Genomic DNA, 25,396 nt, shown 5'->3' with positions numbered 1-25,396 from the left:
TGTTTACCAATTTGGTCTTCATTTTGCATTGAGAGCTGGTAAAGAACATCGAAATTTGCGTGTTGGAAGATTTTCCCAGCTATCACTTGGTACTGACAGTGATAATAGGCGTTATATTCAGTATATGACAATTTCAAATACTCGCCCATTTACAATTGCGTTTTTTCGTTGGTTTTTTTTTTATTATTTCGGGTTTACACATTCACATGGTGCAGAATCGGGATATAAATTTCGAAATTCAGAATCTGTCGCTTTCATATCATGGACGTATTTCTCGTTTATGTTCTAGGTAATGGAATCGGGGTCTTTGAGTAGGAAAACTAATTAACACACCCACTGTTAAAACACACTCGCTTGCTTTCACTCATGTCAAAAAAAAACCTGTACACCCACCTACCCCAAGGTTTGAAAATAAATCTTGATAAAAAAAAATATTGAGCCCCTGTTTGCGCAGGTGAAAAATGACACTTTCTCATGTTATGTCAACTCTCACAAAACGGACGGAATTGACAGGAAGGCTTCAAGATCCTGTCCCATTCTAATCCTCTCGTTCAAGAGAATTTAAAGGAAATAACATCCCAAGGTGTGTAAATTTAAATAATAGAGCTGTATTGCCTATTTTCAAATTGACAAATTGAAAAATTGAAAAGGTAGTTAATAATAGTTTTATGTTTGACAATTAATGAAAATGTAAAGATTATTTTGTTGTAGTCACTGAGAGGTGAAATTGAGAATTTCAAGCTCAGTTTGGTTCAAGCTGTAATCTTCCCTTGAGCAATTGATTTTATGCTTCACTTCAATATATTGGTCCAGAATCAAAGTAGAGTGTTTAAAAAGTTGACATCAGCACGCCTATACATTTCTTTGAATGAATGAAATGGGGTTTAACTAGATAACAAACCTCATCTCTCAATCCTACGTCAGTATATCTCAACATTTTTAGCTAGGTTCTCGTAGCTAGGGTTTAACCTCCTACTGCTCTGCTCCGAACTGGGCTAATGAAGACGGCCATAATTATGTCATACAGTGCTATGAGGGAAATTTTGCCCAGACTACGGCCTACTCTTATATCGAATGTCAAGGAATCTTTTATGTGCGCGCCAATGTGTACACAGGACCTCGGTTTTTTGTCCCATCCGAATGACTAGACAGCTGTCCTTGTCAGGCCCTCCGTCAGGCATTACTGACAAGGGGGAACCATGCCTGAAAATCTGGATGAACTTTCTCGGTCAAGCAGGGATCGCAAATCCGACCCCCAGGCTAGCGAGCTAGCGTCTTACCCACTTAGGCACCGTGACCCCCACATTTCTTTGAACAGATTAAGCTTGCATGGGGCCCCTGGCTAAAATGTAAAAAGGTGCCCTTGCATCAACAGTTAAATGGAACATTCTGGTCATTGTCACACTCACACAAATGCAATTTGTATGTCAGTATGGAAGATAGATTTTTAATAGACTTAATAAATAAACAAAATAATTTTTTTTTCAAACTAATTTAGGGCCCTTAAGGGTCACTGGAAAAGCTTTACAAATTGTTTGTATGTGTCAACATATCCTTTCCATAAGTATAACACGAACCCGAATGTCAATACATGTATTACCTGCAACAAGTAAATTTCAACGTTAGTAATTTCTGCCTTTCTCCGTGGGAAGTCGTAACTTTCCATCAATAAACAATCTGTGACGTCATTCTTTTAGTCCTGCTCATATTCTAGTCTATATTTCTAAACTTTAATTCAGGCTCACAATCAGAATGCCCCAGGTTCGAATTGCTGCGTTGAGGGGCTGAGTCTGGCAATTATCATATGTATATAACTACTGGGTGAATTATAGATTTCTTACTCAACATGCTACTGTCATTTCTACTGACCATATAAAAAAAAAAATTCCTTTAGTGTATTTGATTTTTCTTAATTTTATGTTTAGTCTCTAAGTAAAAAATTATAGACACAATTATATATTTAAATTAGGTTTATTTCAATAAAGTAATAGTATATTTGTATACTTTATAAAATAAATAAATATTATAACAAAACAACATGGAATGAAGTCGTTTAAACATCTTTATAAATGCCAAACCTCAATTCTAAAAACAACTATATTTTGACAGTCATGACATTGCACTGCAACTTGAACACAACAACAATTTTCTCAAGATGTAGCTTTATATGCATCTGTCTCTGTCTGCATATTTAACAATATCAAAACAGTCTAAAATGTTGGTACAAAGAATTGGAAATTGCATTCATTAAATTTTGCTTGGCTGAATAGTCCTCAGACGTAGATATTTCAAGGGATTAACTCTATATTTTGGTGTGGTTTTTTTTTCCTCCAGACACTCATGTAAATAATAGGTTACCAGGCAACGAAACATATGCACACAGCAGCTAAATGGTTCGAGCGGCTGACAAGGGTTGTTGCATATTTATTCTTTTGTAGGTAATGAGGGGCATTAACAAGACAATTTCATACAGATCAGATTATACTTTCCGTTGTTTGAGGTTTCACAATAAAAATGTCTATTCAATAGACTTCTTTGTTTCACTCATTTAAAATTTAAATGATGCATATAAATTTCACACAGTTCGGATAATAACTTTTGTCATTAGAGCATTCACAAAGTTCATCAAGGTTAAACAAGGGCCATAACTCGAGATGTAATTGAAGGAAATTGCTGAAATTCAATCGGTTTCTTCATCTTACTAATTTTAATGATGCATACAAATTTTATACAGATCGGATGACAACTCTTTGGTGTTAGAGCGTTCACAAGGTTCAAAGTGAAAGAAATTGAAATTGAAAGAAATTACTGATATTCAAAAGGCTTCTTTGTTTCATTCATTTAAATTTCATACAGATCTGGATAATAACTTTTGTTGTTGGAGTGTTCACAACATTCATCAAAGTGAAACAAGGGCCATAACTTCAGATGTAATAAACGGAAATTGCTGAAATTAAATAGGCTTCTTCATTTTACTAATTGATGCATACAAATTTCATACAGATTGGATGATAAATTTTGGCGTTAGAGCATTCACAAGGTGCAACAAAGTGAAACAGGGGCCAAAACTACAGAAGAAATTATTGAAATTAAATAGGATTCTTCATCTCACTAAAGTCAACAACATATATCAATTTTAAAACAATCAGATGATAAATGTAGCCTGTAGAGTGTTCACAAGAAATTGTGATGTTGGACGGGCGGAGGGCGACAGCAATATACAACCACATATCCACTTTGGCGTATAAAAATGAAGATTTTGCTATAACTTGTACAAGTATTAAGAATGAGCTCAAGGTCTAGTGTTGAAAAGATTTACAAAAATTGGATTGACTTGAGTGTAATGTTTTCTTATAAGAAATAATTTCACAACCAGCATAAAAGACTGATATGCATGCTAGCTTATAACAAATGAGATACCAATAAAATTGTAATCGAAATACTAGAATCTAAATAATTATACAGTATTAAATCAAGATACAGCCTTGAAAAAGGTGATAAAAATCAAATAACAAATCATACAACACTGTTTAAAGTCAGCAGTCCACTAAGCCAATATCTGTAATGTCAAACTCTAATCTTTTGAAGAAAAAAGAAATCAAGTGGTAATAATACATAGGAACTGGATAAAAATAGATCTGATAATTATAGGTTACCTCAATAATTCTGCCTACAACACCAATGTGATTAATCGGATATTACATGATATTGGTCATATCAAATCCACAAATTATCATATTTTTGTATATATATATGGCTATTCACACAACAAACAGGGTTGGTTTTATTTTAGGCTTGAATTTTAAATCAGTCTTAATATTTGTGAGTTTTTTTGATGGATTAGATTGTTTCATTCATGTTTCAATAACTACATGCTGACATTCTACAGAATTCAAAAATCTGACCAAGACCTTTAAAACATTACAACTTTCATCGGAACCTTGCTAACAATTTTTCCCATTATCCCTACATTTTAACAACAGTCAATGTTTCTCCATTATCCCTAAAATATAAACAATAATCAATTTTCCCCATGTTATTCTTACAATTTTAACAATAGTAAACATTACCCCTACAATTTTAACAGTAGTCAATTTTCTAATTACGAATACATACGTGCCGAAACATTGGTATTATATGATGTATTTAAACATGTACATTAAAAATAAACACAGGAATTTACTATAAAAAAAAACCCATGGTACAATGGACATTATCATTAGATAAAAATTACGTATCTGAGCTATAGAATGAAATCAGGTTGTAAAAGGATATTTTGGATCCCACCAGGGAATGACTCGTACATTTATCACTGGATCTAAAACTAAAGCTGTCCCAGAATTCATAGACTGATGTTGATATCGGGAATCAAACATCAAACGAAGTGTGTGATATCGCATACCCTGCCCACTGACTGTCAAAAATACTCTGTTTAATACCATGCCCATGACTATTGGAACTGATAGAAAGTGAGTGCACGTCACTTGGAGGATTGTACAGCCAGCTTCTGTATTGTACGAGAGATCATCATAATGGTCAATAATATCTCGTTGACTTGTTAAAGTGTTTTTGCCTTGATGAAGAAAACCAGGTTTCACAAACTTAAAACAGAAATTCCAGTAGTTTTTAACTGGTTGATACCAGAGTAGTAAGCATCTTTGTCCAACTAGACTGTGTGGTTCACTTTCAAATGGCACAGTCTGAGTGAGTCTTTCTATGAATGGAGGATAAAAATGATAAAGAGCACGAACTACATTTGCTTTAAGACCATGTATTCTCTCAATACAGACAGGCTGTAATTTTTTGGGTAATTTGATCTTTGAGATATAGAATCTGAAATGAGATTTAAGAAAATAATTTACTCTGTATGATGCATTTCAACTAAAAAATGATTTCCTTGGAAGGTTTTTCAGACCTCTAACCGTAAACCTGACTTGAAAAGGCAATAGTCTTAAAATGGCTGACAATGATAACTGCAAGGTTTTGATGAACGCATAAGAAAATATCTCAACCAACCATAATAGCTGAAACATATTGGTTGTGTTTAATTCCATCACAATTCTACTCACACCACCTCCGTTGTCGGGACTGACACAACTGTGATGGGACTGAATTCCACTTCACAAGATTGCAATTCTGTCAATCCGGGACGTTCAGGACTAAAAATCAAGCATCCACCAAAAGTAACTGAATTCCATAGAGTTCATCCTTTAGCTTAGTCAAACACCTTCAAAATGTTCACCATAAAAATCTCAAAGAGATTTAAAGGTTTAATGGCAAGGGCAGTAACTTTTCCCACATTTTGTTGTGCTGAATGCTTTTTACTACAGACAGAGCAACAATTGGTCATGTCTTTACTACAGATTTTGTGTGAGGTTGATCAATGAACTTTTGAGATACACAAACTTGAACTAGTATACTATAAGCATGTAACAATTCGTCATATATATATCGGCGTAACCAACTTCTTAACTCTATTATACTTCTGCCTTTAAATCATGAATATTTACAAAAACCTGGCAAAATTTTTTTAATTCGAACCCTCTTCTTTGATTCTAAACCAACAAGCCAACAGTGAGGCTGATGTCCCCGCCGAAATCCCAAAATAAATAGATGACACATATTAATTAATCGCACATTTATTTTTTTTCAAAAGTATCAAGCAATGAAACCGATTATCAACTATACACCAAGTTTCATCACTCTCTATCAGATAGAAGCAAAGTTATCTGGTCCCAAAGCATCGACCAATAAAATTGCTTAGCTTTATTTAGCTTTCGCTCGAATCGTTAATCATTGAACTCAGTCAAGACATTCACCTAATGAACATCAACATTAAGTTTAAACATTCTATCTCAATTAAAAGCAGAGTTGTTATGTTCCAAAGTCTTGACCAATCAAATTGCTTATCGATCCTTAGCCTAAGCAGAAAATTCTCATCATCGAAATTAGTCAAGGTAATAATATAATCAATCTATACTCATCACTCTCACTTAATTAAAATCAAAGTCACTGGCCCTAAAGCATCAACCAATCAAATTCCTTATCTCTGCTTACCGTAAGCAGACGATGTCTATCATCCAACTCCATCAAAGTTTTCACCTAATGAACGCCTACACCAAGTTTGAACATTCTACCTAAACTAGAAGAAGAGTTATTGTGTTCCAAAGTCTCGACCAATCAAATTGCTTATCGCTTTGCTTATTGCTCTGCTTACCCTAAGCAGAAAATGCTTATTATCAATTTTAGTCAAGGTATTGATGTGATAAAACTATACATCAAGTGTCCTCACTCTCACTTAATTTTAATTAAAGTTATTGTGTCCCAAAGCATCAACCAATCAAATTGCTTATCTCTGCTTACCCTAAGCAGAAAATGCTCATCTTCGAACTCCCATCAAGGCACTCACCTAATAAACACCTATGCCAAGTTTGAACATTCTAGCTCAATTAGAAGGAGAGTTATTGTGTTCCAAAGTCTCGGCCAATCAAATTGTTTATCACTTTGCTTACCCCGAGCAGAAAATGCTCATTATCGAACTTAGTCAAGGTAATGGTGTAATGAAACTATACACCAAGTTTCATCACTCTCACTTAATTAGAACTAAAATTATCGTGTCCCAAAGCATCAACCAATTAAATTGCTTATCTCTGCTTAAACCCTTAGCAGAAAATGTTTGTGGTCAAACGCCATCAAGACATTGATCTAATAAACACTGTACACCAAGTTTGAACATTCTAGCCCAGAAAGTGTGACGGATTGACAAACAGACGGACGGGCGGACAGACAGACAGACGAACCCATGTAAACGGTCATGTAAAAGGGCAAAAAGGGAGAGAGAGAGAACTGCTATAAATAGACACAATAATTTGTGAGGTATCAGGATGGTGAAATTTGATGGTGGTCTGCCTCCAAATGATGTATGTGTGACTCTTAGTCTTAAAGATGCATTATGTAAGAGATAAATCTACCTATTGCTGGTCATTTTATTGGCAGATACAATATATCTGTGTAAAGGATGCTGACATACATTTTATTCTACTTCTGTTCAGAGTGAAAGTGATTGCTTTTTAACAAATTTCAATAACAATGTCAATTACCTTGTATATAAGTTTCTCCAGAAAGAATTTGTTGAGACTATTCTGCTGGTTGATTTACACAGACGAGCAAACACTGAAACAGTTTCTGGATATATATAGTAGGACAACTGATACCATAAATCTACTGGATAATCAATGCCATCTTTTTCTCTTAACTGGATTTGCTTCCCCTTTCTTGATTTTCTATTTTTTCTAGGAGTTTGTTGCGCTACTTCTATTTCTACATTGTCTGGTTTAATAATAAAAAAAAAAAAATATGCTATAACAATATATCTGTTTTACAATAATTATGAGATAGTCTAGTACATTGCCCAAAAAGGAATGGGGCTTAATATGATCCATTAACAAAATACTTCAGTTATCTGTATCTCCATGGTTACCTATGCAAAACGAAGGGGATTAATTTTGACTTAATATCAACAGTAATCTGATTAAAATACAGATCTATATTTCATTTTGTTTTTTTATACTTTCAATGGCCTCCACGACAGGTTGTAGTGAGAAGTCGCATCAACGTGTCATGAGCGGCTTTTGACCCTATGACATCAGACATTTGATCAACCAATCAGCGTTGATTTTTGTAGTGGGATACCCCCAGTTCTGTGCACCACAGACCTTTTCATTGGATAAGCCCTCACATCAACCAGAACATGGGTTAAAGACAATTCAAACGAAATTTTGAACTATATAAAAAACAAAATGAAATAGGGTATGTGTTTTAATCAGATTGTATCAACAGCTAATTGAAGCAAATAGTTTAGGGCATTTATTTCAAAAATTGAAACTGTTGGATAGGAGATAACGTCAATGTAATGACCATCAACTAAATCCAAAATAGTCAATCCAATTGTTAATTAACCAAACAAACTTTGAATAGTGAATAGTAATGCAATATTCATCTAAAAATTTTCAATAGTGTTCATCCTAGGTAGGCCTTAGAGAAAAAAACAGACAATGAGTAGTCTAAAAGTGGTTGTGATCATTTCATTTGTTGACAAAGCGGGTATCAAAAAGACTAATGATTTAATTGGAAACAATCCATAATCAAATCGCCACTGCAACAATTAACTCGTTTACAAAGTTGTAAAGGCAAGGGCAATAACTTGATAAACAAGAGCATTGCTACTGCTGCAATATACGTCCCATTCCTGCTTTGATTGATATGGTACATTTTAAAATTAAGACTATGAAATATGAAATGGCTGCAATGACTGTAATATGACAAGCGGCAAAAAAGGCTAGACATTGGGTTTGTTATGTTAAAGTCACAGAATAAATATTAACAAAAGATAAGTTGCTAGGCAACAATAAATATACGCTCAGAGCAGATAAATCGTCCGAGCTGTCACATATTTATTCTTTTGTAGGTAAATGGGGGCATTTACAAGATAATTTAATACAGATCGCATTATAATTATAATTTTCATCGTTTGAGGGTTCACAAGGTTCTACAAACTGAAATAAGGGCATTAACTCTGGGAGTAATTAACAGAAATTGTTGAAATTTGATAGGCTTTTTCGTTTTACTAATTCAAATAATGCATGGGATGATAACTTTTATCATTCAAACATGCAGAAAGTTCACAAAGTAAAAACAAGGGCCATAACTCTAGAAGTTAATAGACCTCCATTTCACAAATTTAACTAGTGCACATAAATTTCATACTTATCTGATGATAATCCAGCATTAAAATGGCTGAACAAAGTGAAACAAGTGCCATAACTCTAGATGTAATTAATGGAAATTGTTGAAATTCAATAGGATTTAAATGACGCATATAAATTTCATACAGATTGACTGATAACTCATGTTAGAGCGTTCATAAGGTGCAACAAAGTGAAACAAGGGCCATACCTCTAGACAGAGAGAGAGAGAGATAGAGAGAGAGAGAGAGAGAGAGAGAGAGAGAGGTAAATGGGGTTTAACCCCCACTCTACACAAATTAGGTCATTTCAGGACTAACACACAGTTCAATTTTATTTCAACAATTCACTTACACGTAGGGGTCTTTAGCAGTGGGAGGAAACCCACGAGGTTTGAAAGGCGACCCTACTCCTTGTCACATACAATCTGGGAATCAAAACCACGGCAGTAGACTCAATGACAGACCTTATGATACAGCGCACATGTGTTAACCATTTGGCCATCCAACCTCAATTAGAAGGAGAGTTATTGTGTTCCAAAGTCTCGATCAATCAAATTGCTTATCGCTCTGCTTACCCTCAGCAGAAAATGTCCATTATTGAACTTAGTCAAGGTATTCATGTTATTGTGTCCCAAAGCATCAACCAATCAAATTGCTTATCTCTGTGTACCATAAGCAGAAAATTCTCATCATCGAACTCCGTTAAGACATTCACCTAATAAACACCTAAACCAAGTGTAAACATTCTAGCTCAATTAGAAGGATAGTTATTGCGCTCCAAAATCTTGACCAATCAAATTGCTTATTGCTCTGCTTACCCTGAGCAGAAAATGCTCATTATCGAACTTACTATGCTGAATTATTCAAAATAGCTGCTTATGGTTTTCACAGTTAGAATGCCTGTTGTTTTCTGCTACTTCTGACGAGTTTAAAGAGACTTTTACATTTTACCTTCTGTCTCCCCTTCAGTAGTTTCTGTTTTAATTTCAAAATCATCCAGATCTTTCTCAAACCAACTTAAATCTTCTTTACCAAGATTTGACACCTTACTAATTTTATTTGCTGAAAAATAAAATATTTCATGTTTTGAAAACTTTGGAGAACTATATAAAAAGTGTTCCTAAAGTTACAACTTTGTATCTTTAAATGTTGATGTAAGCTTATGAAAGTTGAAGCTTATGATCTATGCCGACAGTACTGGACAACCAAACCACTAGAGCATTTTAGACATAGTTATTATGTAGCCCATCCAGAGCAATGAAATGAAATGAAATGAAATGGGGTTTCAACGTCCTACTGTTCTGCTCCGAACTGGGCTAATGAAGACGGGCATACGCCATACAGTGTGCTATAAGGGAAGTTTTGCCCGGACAGCAGCACTACAGCCTACTCTTATATCGAATTCCAACTGTCAAAGGATCTTTTTTAAGGTGCACACCAATATGTACATGGAACCTTGGTTTTCCGTCCCATCCAAACGACTAGACTGCTGTCCTTGTCAGGCCCTCCGTCCTGCATCACTGACAAAGGGGAACTACGCCGGAAAATCTGGATGAGCTTTCTTGGCCAATGCAGGGATCGAACACCTGACCTTCAGGCTAGCGAGCCAGCGTCTTACCCACTTAGCCACCGTGCCCCCCTCCCATCCAAAGAGACCATTTAAATTTAAAAACAATATTGGTGTCAGTCATTATCACATATGTAACAGTACTGGTTAAATACGTTCCAAATATAATTTTAAAACAGAGATCATTGCTACAATATATGCGTAATGAAGATTTCAAGAAATGGAAGTAACGAAAGCAAAAGGAAAACAATAGTTATCCTTCTATATAACTGTCTGAAGTGACAGTGATAACCAATACACAGACAAATTTCTGCTCACTAATAATTCTCACTGTGAGAGGACATCTGACAATTCAAAAAAGTAATTGAATGTCACTAAATAAGAGAAAACGAGAAAAATAGAAATAGTCCGTACATTGTCTTGGTTTTATTTATTCTAATTCTATACTTAACAAAAAGATGGTAATGCTCGGACATTGTTTTTTTTTTAGATACTGTACTCATTGGCATGCAAATAAAAGAACCCTTGACAGTTTGAATTTGAAAATTGAGTAGTAGGAATATTTTATACGGTGATTTAGGAGACCAGATGTAGGGCCCCCCCCCCCCACAACACCTGGGTCCGCCACTGTCAAAACCCATTTCATTTCATTTGAAAGTGATAGAGAGCTAGGTTTATTTAATTCAGTATCTGACAAAGAAAAACTTCCCCAATGATGTCCAAATATCAGAGCACAGTTTAAAGGCAATGCAGTGAACGTTTGGCCGAGTTGGCGGGCACGACATTATATTCAACATATAGTTCAGTTAGTAAGTGCAATTCAGAATTTGTGTAATCCAATCATTAAAACAAATACTAAGATTTCAGATAAAAAAAAATACTCCAAAAATGCAAACAACAGGGGACTGTATTCTCAAATACTGATAAGTATCAAATTATTTTTTACACTTCTTTAAATCAATCTGCTTAGCCCCCGATCTCTAATGGATGAAAATGGGAAATGATTACTTACAATCTAAATGGACATTGAAGACACCCTTCTTTGGATGAGCACTAGGGTTGGACATTGAGGCATTGGCAAAATCACTCAATTTTACATCTGAAAAAAATCAATTGGATGTTTGAGTTTAAAATATAATTTACATTTCAAATTACATATTTTTAAAAAAAAAAACCCAGCAAAGTCTTAAAGAAACTTTCCTACAAAAGTATTTATTGGGTGGTTATTTCCAATAAAAGCATGGCAATTTTGGTATGGAAAATAGAGACACAAAATCTTACTAGAACAAAAGCGTCACTAAGGCTGCAATATATGTCCACATTCCTGCTTTGATTGATATGGTACTTTTTAAAATGAAGAGAATAAAATATGAAATGGCTGCAATGACTATAATTAATATGACAAGAGGCAAAGAAGGCTAGGCATTGGGTTTGTTTTGCAAAATTTACAGACTAGGGGGTTGAGGCATGCACCAACATCAATAATTGGCGCCTTTGGGTAAAAGGAATAAGTATACATGTACCAAGTTCCAAGATAATCCATTCAGAATTGTGGCCTTTGGGACGCTAAACGCAAAAATTGGGTGTGGCTATGGCTCTTCCACTGAGGGTCGGGACATGCACCAAAATCAATAGTTGCCGTCCTAAGGTTATAAGGAATACATGTACATGTATATATGCCAAAATCCAAGCTGATCCATTCAGAATCGCGTCCTGTATACGACAAACACAAAAATTACGCTTGGCTCTGCCTCTGGGGTCATTTCAGGCGACCCACAGACATACATATACACACACACACAGACAGTGGCGACGGCATAAATGTGGACCTATAAAAATACTGGATTCCTTGAAAGACACCCATGGAGCGCACACAGGTAAAAAATGAGACGGTGTCACTAAATGGCAGCCTGACGATTAAGGGCTGTCTGCTTAAGTGACGTCAAAGATGCATGTGTAGATTGTCTGACCTCTTGGTGTGTATGTTGATAAACTTGATGGTGAGCAGATGTTGAAAAAGTGAAAGACTGAATCATACAACAGTTTCTGAGATAAAAACCACGGAAAAAGACGTGGGCAGGAGATAATCAGTGAATTTACTTAGGCTTCGATATTTATGATAAATGGACAATGATTAAAGACACCAACAGTTTCTGAGATAAAAAGCATGAAAAAGATGTGGGCAGGGGATAATCAGAGAATTTTACTTAGGTTTCAATATTTATGATAAATGGACAATGATTAAAGACACCATATGCAATGAATTTTCCTACGCCTTCGCACCCATTGCTACATGTAGGTACCGCGACAGCCAAGACATATGACACAGACATGACTTCTTTTAATAGATTATTTGTTATTTTATCAGACTGATCACAGCAAACAATCTTAAACATACATTATGCAAGAGCTAAATCTGCCTATTGCAGGTCTTTATTTAGGCCTGTAATGTATTAACTTATCCAACCCATAATCAACTCTTGATGTCAATGCTAGCCTGCGATGTTTACTGGATTAGAATCCCATTTGCTGCTCCACTTTCATTCTTGATTTAATCATAAAATGGATGATCGAGACTACATGTATGTTTTTTATACGGTACCGACTTTAGGAATGTTGATCGGGGCTAGGCCGAAAATTCAATCGCTAAAATCTTGGTTCAGAGTGGAAAAATTTGACTGAAATTTTCAGCAAATTCCTTTTACATTATCTATTTGTTAACTATTATGGTGAGAACTGTCAGCTCCCATAATGTATCTTTAAGTTTTTGAACATTTTGTTGAGATTCCGAAATCACTTCTTGCTGAAAACAAAAGCGTACCTATTAGTATTACATATGTACATGTAGTTATTAAGAGAACAAGATATGAAATGAAATGGGTTTCTTAATGTCCTACTTTTCTGCTCCTACCAGAATAATAAACATGGGCATATGCCATGCAGTGTGCAATGAGGGAAATTTGGTCCGGACAGCGGCTATAATAATGAGAACAAGATATTTGCACAAAATTGATCATATGAGAGAGAGTGAGTGAGAGAGAGAGAGAGTTTAACATCCACTGACACGCTAAAAAATTATCGAAATGTAAGTGAAATTACCGTTTATGTACGGGAGACGCTTGCGGGAAAATACTGCTCCGACATCACATGGCCGTAGATTTTCCATAAAAGCAAATTGCTACGGCTCACTTCACTGGTGAATCCGCACCTTATAATTAGTTTCTGCGTGATTTTAATATAGAACCAATCAAAAGATAGGTAACATTTTTGTGATTATTATGGTGCGTGACACCCTGAGCTACGACAATTACAGTCGTAGAAAACAGGATTTATCTGTTTTGCAGAATGAAATTTGCTAAATATCGACTAAATATAGCCTACTCTTTTTGTGGTATTATCTAGTTTATAAATATTTGACATCGAATTATTATGATTTAAAAAAATCTTAGCTGACTATAACGTGCAGATTTCAGTTTTAAAATTGGTACTAAATATAGCCTACTTTTTTGGTGGTATCATCCAGATTATAAATATTTGTCATATTATCATTCAAATTATTACGATTTTAATAAATCTAACCTGACTATAACGTGCAGATTTCAGTTTTAAAATTGGTACTAGTGATTCTGATGGGAAAATACCGCTTAAAACGTTACTCAGATATGTCTGAAAAGCATTTATTTTGGAGCCATGCCATGCATTGACTGGTATAGAGCATTTTGATTACATTATTGCCGTTGATTTCGGATTTTAAAATTCCATAATTTTGGATCTAATTACAATATTTTGAGGAAATAAAAATTTGGGGGTAGCATTTTATGTATATTATCAAAAAATATTTTTAAAAAAAATTGTGCTGACATCATTTATATTTTATTTCAATAATTCGCTTTAGCAATGGGAGGAAACCCATGGGGTAGGACAGGCAACCCTACTCGTCACGTCCAACCTAGGAATTGAAACCACACCATTCGGCCATACAACTCCCCCCCCTTAGTTACTAAGTTAGGGCCTTTCCCAAACTGCACGCAGCAATCCTTCTACGTCATACTTCGAGATAATGATCACTGCCCCAAATAGACTCCATTTAAAACGCTCACGTGATCATTTTGAGGCAGGACTTATCGACGGGACTACCGCTTTGTGTACACAACAGAGTAAAAATAACTTGATGAAGCACATGTATTATGTAAACACGTGTCATTGGCAAACTGTCAACTTCTGCCACTACGTTAAAAGCGGTATATAATATGTGCTAGTGGGTAATATTACAATACATTCTTTGCCATTGTAAACTGTCGCAAGAGTTTCAATCTGTTTATCTTTCAAAACAAGGTTAGATACTCCTAAATTTGTCTTCGCAAACAAAACCGCCTCTGTGAAATTATGTTTCATGGGCGCCGCCATATGGAATAATTAGAGGACTATTTTGTGATTCGGCTTTGGTTAGTTTGACATCTTTCATACACACAGCGGCTAAATAAAACATATTTAATTTCATTGAATATGACAATAGAAGAGAAATAAATACTTTTAAAAATTACTAAAAGCATACTCAGTGTTTTCGACTAAAATCGTCGATGTAGGAATTAAAATGTTGGTTAATTAGCTTAGGGAATGTTCTCAAGCGGAGCTAGCTGTAGACAAGACAGGCAGCCTAAGTTTGGGATGCCGGATGGGCCTTTCCTTTCAGTTATTGATTATAGTATCAAGAATAAAAACTAGCAAGGGTAAAGGTTAGAAAAATATGGTGTAGGGATTCTAAAATTGCTTTTGTTTTCAATTAGTCCAAACAATGATGTTTTACTCAATAATGGCCTCTTCTTGAATTTTGAAAACAGACTCTACAAGTTGCCTACTAAGTATTTCTACTTGCGATTTAGCATTTCATCATAAAATGTTGCTATCGATAGAAAATTTAATATCGGTTACCAGAGCGAAAACAATCGTATAGTAATACCATTTATGACCATTCGCTCACTCAGAGCAAGTTTGCGGTCCTTTTTCGTCTCCCTGTGTCTAGGCATCTTGAAAATATCTTAATAAATTCAAACAATTCCATTCCTTCACATTTTCGCCGTCAATCGTCTTGCAATACCAGCGCCCTCTGATGTTAGCTACGAGTTGTCGCACCTGATAAATGTATTGAATTATGGGATTGACACACTTTCCCGTAAAGTAAAATGGCTTCTGCAATAATCTAGTGATGGACAGGAGTAGCCGGTTTCTTACAAGAATTACACCTGGATTGGGTGTTAGGATAGATTATTGATGAAGCGGCGGAAATATTCTAGTGTTTTTGGACTTATCAGAAAGAAAAATGAAGTGATGGTGGTGTAAGGAATCTGGTAATTGACAGTGAAACTTGCATGTTAGAGGAATAGACCTCTTCAAAATCCATCCCTGGTTTGGGTTGATTCCCCCAGTTTCCAAATTTTAAGAAAATCTGCGAATAGATAATATCGCCAAGATGATGTGCGATGTGATGCCCACGATATCTGAGGATGGTACGAATGATAGAGACTCACAGGATTGTGGGGAGGACTCGAACTTTGAACAATTGATGGTGAATATGTTGGATGAGAGAGATAAATTGATGGAAACTCTTGGCGAGTCTCAAGAAGCTTTATCGCGAACGCAAGCAAAGTTAGCCGAAATAGAAAAAGACCGTGGTTATCTTCAGAAACAACTGCAGATGACAACGCCACAGGTATGTCACATTTTCTTTGATGTTGCGGGGGAGGCGTGAGACTGGCATCGGTAATATAAGGGATCTGATTATTTCAATGACAGTTCCATATATGGGCGCCATATTGTATAAATTAAGCCCCCACTCGTGTCGAAAGGGAGCATTCATATGGTATTAATGTGAAATAACCTGTAGGTTATCAGATTTACGTTGCTTACTGTAAAAAAGAACGGTTTTCTTTGATAAAACATGACCCCAGTAATGCATAGGATATAACTTCCTACAAGAGTGATGTCATACCTAACCTCGTTCTGGCACTGATTGGTCAATATTTTCCAATTTTCTTCAGAATTTGTGAGTTACATGTGGATGATCTAAATGTGAATGAATCAGTTTCTATTTTACCTATGACTAATTCAAGCCTTTCTGATAAGAGAATTGATAAACCTTGAAATATGTTTACACATATCTTGAATTATTTCCACTTCTGTTCACAAATGAATGGGCCCTATAATCAAATTTAGGACAAGCAAAGTAATGTAAGCAAATAGGGGGTGTTATTCAATATTGTGTCTGTTTATAAGACATTCAAAAGCTAGACCTCTACTTATAATAAATTATTAAACAGTTGAAATGACATGATTGGGGACAGTCTATCATACATGTAATATATTGTGTTCTTTATTTTGAAGATGTTATTTTCTGAAATAAAAATTCAATTCATTTCCAAATAATGACCCTTTTACTATGACAATGATTAAATTTAAACAAATAAATTAAAATGCACCTCAAGTTCATTAGCATGTAAAATTATCACCCTATTTAGATACTGTTGTGTACATGTGCATATGTACAGTATTCTGAACTTCTCAGAACACCTGATACCACTTTGCATCGGTTGGAGACTTTGCAAACACACACACACACACGCTGACATAACAATATTTGTAATAGATTGTTTGATGTGATTGCTCTAACATGTATACTTTACTACTATACTACTAGACCATACACACTGTTAGAGCTGGGCGGTATTTTGGTTTTTCGATATAGAACCGTTACAGAAATAAAAATTGTCAAAAACACTTTCTTCAGAAAAATGTTGAAAAACCGAACATACCACGATATAACGCTGTTTTGATTTTTCAGGATGGTATTTAACATAAACTTTGAAAAAAAAATGTCTTCCATTTTATGTTATTTAGGATATTTCATTGCATAATGATGGATATATATTAATATAGCAATAAATACTGTTATAAATTCCGGAGTGTTCATTCAACAAAATTAGCAAATGCCGATAAAGAGCTTTGTTTACATCACTTGACTTCTCGCTCAATTTTCCACCCGACCAATACCGTTAGAATTATCCCTGCTTCTATTCAATTCCTTGACGATCTAATTTTTTATTCATGCTTTGATTTTCCAAAGGAATCATTGATTTTCAAATTGAAATATTAATTATAGTGTACATGGTGAAGTACACGTACATGTATGGGTACATTACATGTATGGGTACATTACATGTATAATAAACACTATGTAAGTTTCAAATTCTTAAACTAATTGAGGTGAGAAAATTTCTAGTACAGTATTAAAAACCTAAGGTATAACTATAAGAAACATGTATAGGGAGAATCTATAATAGATAATTTGCTGTCACTCATGTTAAGGTCATTTGTTAACGATCTAGTACCGTAAGCCTTTATATTAGTAAAAAAGGACATTCACTCCTACCTTGCATGGTTAACACATTTTCAGTAATGAAGAGAAATCTAGACTATGATTTTGTAATATACATGCAATGTATATTCTATAAATAGTAGTTAGCTCATAACTAACCAATCATAACATGGTGTGCATGTACATTGTACTTAATCTTTATTGACCTGAAGATAAGTTACCGGTATATTATATTTGGTGTTCTCTATATGTATGCCATCTATTAATTAGGAACTATGATTATATTAATCTCGTTATGATACATGTATTTCACATCATGTTAGATGAAACATGAAGTCAGTTAAACCTTTTTCATGGGTGTGCATATATAATTAATTTTATATTGTATATTCTTAGTTCCCTATATATAGATCATTTTGTTTACTTCCCATCTTCATTAGCCCAGTTGGTGTTAAAAAGTAAAATTTTAGATCCCCGTTTCATTTCTTTACTACATGTACATGTAGTATGTGCGCGCAAATGTTACTTTAGTTTAAATTACTGGTACGTGTGTATTTTTTTATTAGTACAATATTTGACTGTTAATTTTCTGTATAGTTTTGTGAGTTTGCTGACCATCTGAATTTAAAATGTTTAAAAAAGAATAGAGGGCCATATTTTGATAAATTAGTTATTTTGCATACTAATTGAATTATTTAACTGACAATGTTGGTTTATAAAATTGATTTGCTAAAGTTGATATGCTAACACAAAAATGAGAATATTGTAACATTGTAATTATTGTCCAGTTTAAATATGGATAGTGCTACATGTATGTACTTACATTGCCAATATTTATATCCTTTAAAATGCTTTAAATCATATTGCATTACAGTTATTTTCATGTCTTTAAATATTAGATCATAGAACCTGTACTGTTTATATTCTGGTTAAATGAACATGAAGACAGACACAACATTAATTACTTAAGACTGTCTCCAATATGAAGATTATAATATCTAATAACATAACTGTCCATCCAGGGCTATGTTTTTGTTGTTGTTAACGATCAAAGTTACCTCTGAGCAATGTTTGTATTGATACCGAATGATTAGAATCTGTGGAATCAGATGAACTGTTTTATTTGTGATCTCGTGGTTGCAGCAATACACTGAGAGAAAAAAAAAACATTACCTGTAATATCTGCATTCAGTACACAGGTGGGCTGACATCTTAAGCTTAACCAATTAGTCTAGTTTGTTATGTACATTGTATATTGCTTCCAGTTTATGTGTGTTTATGGTTGTGTATGGTGTAGTCCTCCTGCACTAACTACTGTTTGTTGTGTAGCTTATCCAACAATAGAAAAAATATGTAGGTGGGCCGATTTAAAAAAAAAAAAAAAATATCAATTGGATAAGAAATGAAAAATCAGGTTAAAGACTAGTGGTACCGTAGTTGACTATACATTTGTGGATGTGTGTGGTTTTATAGACTACTTACCATAAACAAGTAATTAACAATCTGGTCCTATATAATAAGCTGATCAATATGGTTTAAATATAAATCTAATTGAATAGTTAAACAATTTGACCATCTGTTAAATATCAATAATCAGCCAGATTCAAGTATTCTATGACTGTCCCAGATTGTTATTAGTGCAACCTGATTTAGATTGTTTAAATACTTATAAATCAAATGCCAAAATATAAAGAATTAGCCTATTTACCATGCCCTACATGTATATGTATGGTACATGTACATGTAAGTAATAGCAGATAAAGATTGCTGTAGACATACATGTGGGTCATATGAGGGTTGCATGGTGGTCTGATTAATTTCAGTCCTGATCAAAATAAGACCGTCATTTATCTGATTTTAATTGTTTGTTTGTGTACAGAACAATGCATAAAGAATCTATATTATTTCCTGCTCTGTTTAAATCACCTAAACCATGAATTAAAAAAAGAAGTGAAATCAGGTTGTCCGGAGATAGTTAGCACACCTTTCATCATACATAATATCCATCCATCACCCCTTACTGTGATTTAAATGGAGATAAATAAAGTAAGCCATTCAAACACAAAGCCTATTGAATTTCAGCAATTTGCAATAACTACTTCTAGAGTTATGGCCCTTGTTTCACTTTGTTCAAACTTGTTAATGCTCGATTGGTGAAAGTTATCATCCGATATGTATGAAATTTATATGCATCATTTAAATTTGTGAAACAGAGGTCTATTGAATTTCAGCAATTTCTGTCAATAAATTCTTGCGTTATGGCGGTTGTGAACGTTTGAATGACAAAAGTGATCATCTGATCTGTATGAAATTTATATGCATTATTTAAATTAGTAAAACGAAAAAGCCTGTCAAATTTCAACAATTTCTGTAGATTACTTCCATAGTTGAGACCCTTGTTTCAGTTTATAGAACCTTGTGAACCCTCAAACTTCAAAAATTATAATCTGATTTGTATGGAACTGTGAGTATTGTGGTCAATTTACTGAACATCAAGTAAAATTTAGCTCACCTGTCGCAAGCGACAGGTAGTTTTATTTGCTACCTGTCAGACGAAAAAATCGCCTGTCGGCAACAGGTAGACAGGCAAACATTTCGAGCCATGATCCGGTAAAAAAAACAAAATTGCTGATTATTCATAACAGGTTCAGTAAGCTGCTTTAGTAAAAATGACCCACGTGGCAATCAAGCATCTTCCACACTCCGTATGAATTCCAGGTACCAGTAGATATTAAAATAATAACTGGATCATACATTGATTGATTCACTGACCAATTTTTAGAAAAATTTAAATGTTCATTGAATATAATCCATTGATAGAACACCGAATACACAGAGAAACAGTCATTAATATAGTTTCCTGATAGAATCTCCAATGCCGAATTCCAATGACATGTGACATACTGTATCAGTTGGAATTAGATCAGTAAACGATTTTTAAATAGTGTTTTTATTTTATACACATTCTGACAAAGGCTTAATTTTTTAAATATTGTCGTTTTTATTTCAAAGCAATTTCAATTATGGTTGTCATGTGACAATTGTGCCATTTGTCTTTTGTCCACGAATGAATAAAAAACTTTTGCAAGTTATGTGACTAGTTACGTGATAGACAAAAACTAAAATTGTGTTATGAAGAAATGCCATGGACGTGCTGTATCAGCTTATTTTGGCTACTGCATTTTCTGATACTGGCATTAGTAGAAAAAGGCTAATATTTTAGATCATCGAACGTGAACGTTTCATCAAATAAATGAAGACAGTAATTTATCCTGGAATACTGATGTGAACTTAAAGCTGGTAGGTGAATTAGATGTGGAAAATTTTCAAAAGGTGTACCTGTTGTTATTTTTGTGGTAATAACATGCATTAAAATAGACATTCTCCATAACAAATTACCTAGAATTACTTTAGTTGAAGTCTAGTTATATTAAAGGGAATGTAAGCTTATAATTAATCCATTTCCTACTGGACCTCATGTGACCCACTTCTGTCCGGTTCGTTTCAAAATGGATTAAGAACCCTGATTTTACTACTACATGTATATACTCAATGCATGGTGTAACTTGAATGTTGACGTGACAAAGCGTGACGTGACGTGACATACCTAAACACGTCAGTATTCCTTAGGAGTTCTAGTTGTGGTTCCTATTGCAGTGCCGCTAACTGACTAATCTGTTACACATATTCTAATCCTGAGTATGATGCATTCAAACTTCAAAGGCTGATCTGAATTTGGAACCTACATGTACATGTATATGGTCCAGGTAAACTCCAAGTGACCATACATGTAGCTATCGCTGTTTGAATTTTCACTTGACTATCCACACTAATACTAGGTAAATTAGAACCATTTTATGGTCAAGCTTACACTATGTTTAAATAAAAATGCAATAATCTTTTAGGTAACTGTATGGGAAAAATGGCGACAATCTATAGTCAAACAGTATGTTGGATTATTGTAGGAATTTAAATAGTCAAAAAATAAATTATTGTCAGTAAAATTTACATATTGCAATTATTTGATTTACTGAAATTATTGTCTGGCCCCATACTTAGTATTATAAAAGTTATAAACTACTTGATATAAAGATACATGTACCAGTTTATGATGTGTGATATAGATAGCCCAGTAAAAAGAACTGTAGGGGTTCTCTTGGTACATATATCATTGTAAACATATGGAGTATTATAGAAGTTCACCTGTCAAACATATACAACTAACTTTACTGTATTTAGTTTCCTGTTTATATACCTTTCTTCTTTGTCATATTCAATGAAATGGTACATTGGCCTTTATCTTATATATAAGAATATTTGGCACAACTACTCTTACACAGGTGTTCCTCCACTCGCACTACAGAAAAAACTACACAAATAATTGTTGTACCTCGACCATTATGATTTTGTTACAAATTATCACGTTTAATAGATTTTAAAAGATAGCTGACTCAACCTTCAGACATACATATGTGTGCAATGTGTAGCTTTGCCAACTTTTTATACGCCCAAATTTTCATGTGGATGAATATTGTCGTCGCCCCTGTCCGTCCGTCTGTTCATCCACAATTTGTTTGTGGACACTAACACTGACTACTGAGAACTAAGAAGGGGTTTATCTGTGCATGGAGTATAGACCATATATAAATCGCTGTCTGGGGTGTTGTTTGTACGTCTATTGAAAGAAAATATATTTCCCCATTATTACTCGGCATTACCTCATTGAAATTGTAAATAAAGTGCGTTAATTAACAAGGGTGTGAAATTAACTGAGAGGTGAGTTAATTAAGGCTACGAGTGAAAAACTGTGTCACGGTGTGTTAATAAACTGACAGGTAAATAATGAATGTCAAAGGTGTGTATTATTTAATTGGTGTGTTTTCTCGATAGTTGCATTAACTGCACCAAAAGGTGTATAATCATGGACCAGCAGGCTTTTTCTGACACATACATGTTAAATTAAAATTTGGGACGTAAAACTGTTTTACCATGCGATTTATCATTCAACCGTGTGTTTTACGCAGGTCTTTGTATAACTAAAGACAGGTATTTAGAAAGCCATGTGTGCTCGCTATGATCGACGTTTCTGTTATGTGTCTTTTGTATTGTACACCATATATATATATACATGTAAAGTTGCATTTAATGAAATAAAAATATGGACCTTTATCTATTGTACGGAAAGGCGAATTTACTGTCGTCATTTATAAATACATGTACCCAGCAGTCAGAGCCCAATTTGAATATCCACAGGAATAAAGAGAGAAAATCCAGCAAAAATTAATTTTTCTACAACCAAAATATATTACTGCTTTATAACTAAAAAGACGTGCATTGACCGTTTCACATTCATTAAGATTATAAAAATGCGCCACAATGCGTAAATTGTGTGTCTTACCTTCAATAACAATATCCATACAATAGAAATTTCCATATTGATAAATAATATGACACACAAATGATATTTTAAAACTAAAATTACTTTAGCCTTTCACTAAAATTACTTTAGCCTTTCACTAAATTTACATTGCTTACAATCGAACGATCCTCATTTCAGAACTTTGAACTTATAATCTAGCCCCGTGATATAACAAATCAAGGAAACACAGACGCTTGAATTCACAGTCAATACATCCATATCTTTTGTGAAATAGGTTTATTTATCTGCGATTGCACCGCAGTGATATCATAGTAAAATATCAGCTATTACGGCATAGAAAAAATGATTGCCAATTTACCGTGGTTAGGAACGCAGATTTTACTGGCTTATAACTTATAATGAAAATATAATTAATATCAAACATTGGCAGGCCTAGTTTTTAAATAATGAATTAAATAGAATTTTGCCTGTACCGATACATTACATGTTCGACATTTTTTAGACTTGCATCGATCGACTATTTCATACTCATTCCAATTACAAAAAATTTCAAAATGTGCACACATAGATGCTGCTCTTACTGTGTGCATAATGTAAGTTTTATCCATTAATATACATGTAGCTATTCCCATTCTAACAAATAAGTTACACAATAAATTTTAAATCGGTAAATTACACCTGAAGTAATATATATTCGGGTTTAAATCATAAATGAAGGTTCGGCCTTCGTCTCCTGTTTTTAAGCACACATCACCAGAAGTCACTGTCAACCTACCTGAATGCATGTACATTAACACATATCGTCGGATAATACATGTACCTTGATGACCCTTAGGAGTCTTAAGTCAGTGCATACTGTCAATCAAGTTTCCAAATTACATAAATTTACAGGTGTCATCAAAAGGAATCTATAATTGACTAAACTAGAAGCTCCTTTAACAACAAATTGTTACCATGCTGTAGTCTTGTAGACAATAGTTTTATTGTAAATTGTCATTAAGTAATCCTTACCCAAATTGTTGACCTCATTGTGAAATAACAATTACAATTGGTAAGCGACCAATCTGGATTTTCACGCAAAATAGGTGCCGTTTGTCATGGCTAAATTAAAAACGGGCTATGATGGATAGCACATCCATTTGACTTTAAATTTATAACATAACACTGTTTAAACATACACTATGAAAGAGCTAAATCTGCCTATTGCAGGTCTTTCTGTAGGCCTGAAATGTTATACATGTATAAACTATTAATTAGACCTTTATTAACAAAACAAGACCATAATCGACTCTCGATGGCATCGGATACTCGAGATTTGAACTAGATTAAAATGGTTCGCCATAGGAAAGCGAGGCTAAGTCCCGATTATACCAGTGCCCTGGTGACAACTGTGCACACATTTTGTCAAAACTACAAACAATGATACATGTAACTTGGCTGAGAATGAAGTAATTTGAATGAAATTTTCAATATTTTCTTTTTTTATCATCTATTTTTGAATTATTATAGCAAGAATGACCAACTCTAATTTAAACTCTTAACTAATGTATCTTTAAGTTCATGAGATGAAGAAGCCTATGGATTTTCATCGATTTCCGATAATTACCGCCAGAGTTGTGACTCTTGATCACTTTGAAAAATCTCATGGGCACTCTTAGAGGCTAAAGCTAATATCCAATTGACTTTAGATTTATACACAGTTCTAAAGGTTATGAGATGAAAAAGCCTATTGATTTTCACCAATTTCCGATAATTACTGCCAGAGTTATGGCCCTTGATCACTTTGAAAAATCTTGTGGATGCTCTAAAGGCGAAAGTTAATATACGATTGTTTATGGTCTTGAGACGAAGAATCCTATTGATTATCAGCGATTTCCGATAATTACTGCCAGATTTATGGCCCTTGAACACTTTGAAAAATCTTGTGACGCTCTAGAAGCTTATGACTTCAGATTTATACACGGAGTTTAAGGTCTTGAGACGAACAAGTATATTGATTTTCAATGAATTTTGATAACTTGAACAGCTAAGTCCATGATATTAAATGTGTTGTATACTAAACATTAGTATGGGGCAGAACTTTATAAAAACTAAACAAATTCTAATGATTTTCTGATACATGTACATCTAATTACTTAATGAGTTGTTACTCTATATCAGATTTTAGTGTAATATTATTATGAAAGTTTCATTACTTAAAAAAAGTAAAAATATGCGACAACTGTTGTTAACTGCCTGGACGATTTAACTGTTGTGGGTGTATGTTTTGTTGCCTGGCAACCTATCTTTAGCTTGTGGGCCCTGTAGAGTCCATTTTTATCACTGTTACAC

At 34.2% G+C, this 25,396-nt stretch overlaps 2 protein-coding genes across 8 annotated transcripts in view; one reads left to right on the top strand and one right to left on the bottom strand.

Annotated features, from left to right (window-relative positions):
• Window positions 1-1,952: 1,952 nt before the first annotated feature.
• On the bottom strand, window positions 1,953-17,795 carry LOC126825606 (putative transmembrane protein 183BP). Of its 2 annotated transcripts, none has more exons than XM_050555297.1 (5): window positions 17,740-17,795; window positions 11,326-11,412; window positions 9,698-9,808; window positions 7,101-7,329; window positions 1,953-4,833 (listed from the first exon to the last, which is right to left on the bottom strand). In XM_050555297.1, the coding sequence occupies exons 1-5, from the start codon at window positions 17,744-17,746 to the stop codon at window positions 4,257-4,259; spliced, it is 1,011 nt and encodes a 336-aa protein (XP_050411254.1). In that variant the 5' UTR covers window positions 17,747-17,795; the 3' UTR covers window positions 1,953-4,256. The 2 variants fall into 2 exon arrangements, with proteins under 2 accessions (XP_050411254.1, XP_050411252.1); XM_050555295.2 differs by lacking the exon at window positions 17,740-17,795 and adding an exon at window positions 15,274-15,419.
• The window catches only part of LOC126825605 (liprin-alpha-1), a 101,168-nt gene continuing 91,269 nt past the window's right edge, over window positions 15,498-25,396 (top strand). For all 6 annotated transcript variants that reach the window (XM_050555291.1, XM_050555289.1, XM_050555292.1 and 3 more), the window contains exon 1: window positions 15,498-16,023. In XM_050555291.1, coding sequence (XP_050411248.1) covers window positions 15,784-16,023 — 240 coding nt within the window. In that variant the 5' untranslated portion in view covers window positions 15,498-15,783. The remainder of the gene's footprint in view (window positions 16,024-25,396) is intronic.

Source organism: Patella vulgata, chromosome 6 (assembly GCF_932274485.2).
Source record: "Patella vulgata chromosome 6, xgPatVulg1.2, whole genome shotgun sequence".
In the NCBI taxonomy this organism is placed as follows: Eukaryota; Metazoa; Mollusca; class Gastropoda; family Patellidae; genus Patella; species Patella vulgata.
The sequence above is the reverse complement of the archived record's forward strand: the minus strand, read 5'-3'. Positions and strand labels throughout refer to the sequence as shown.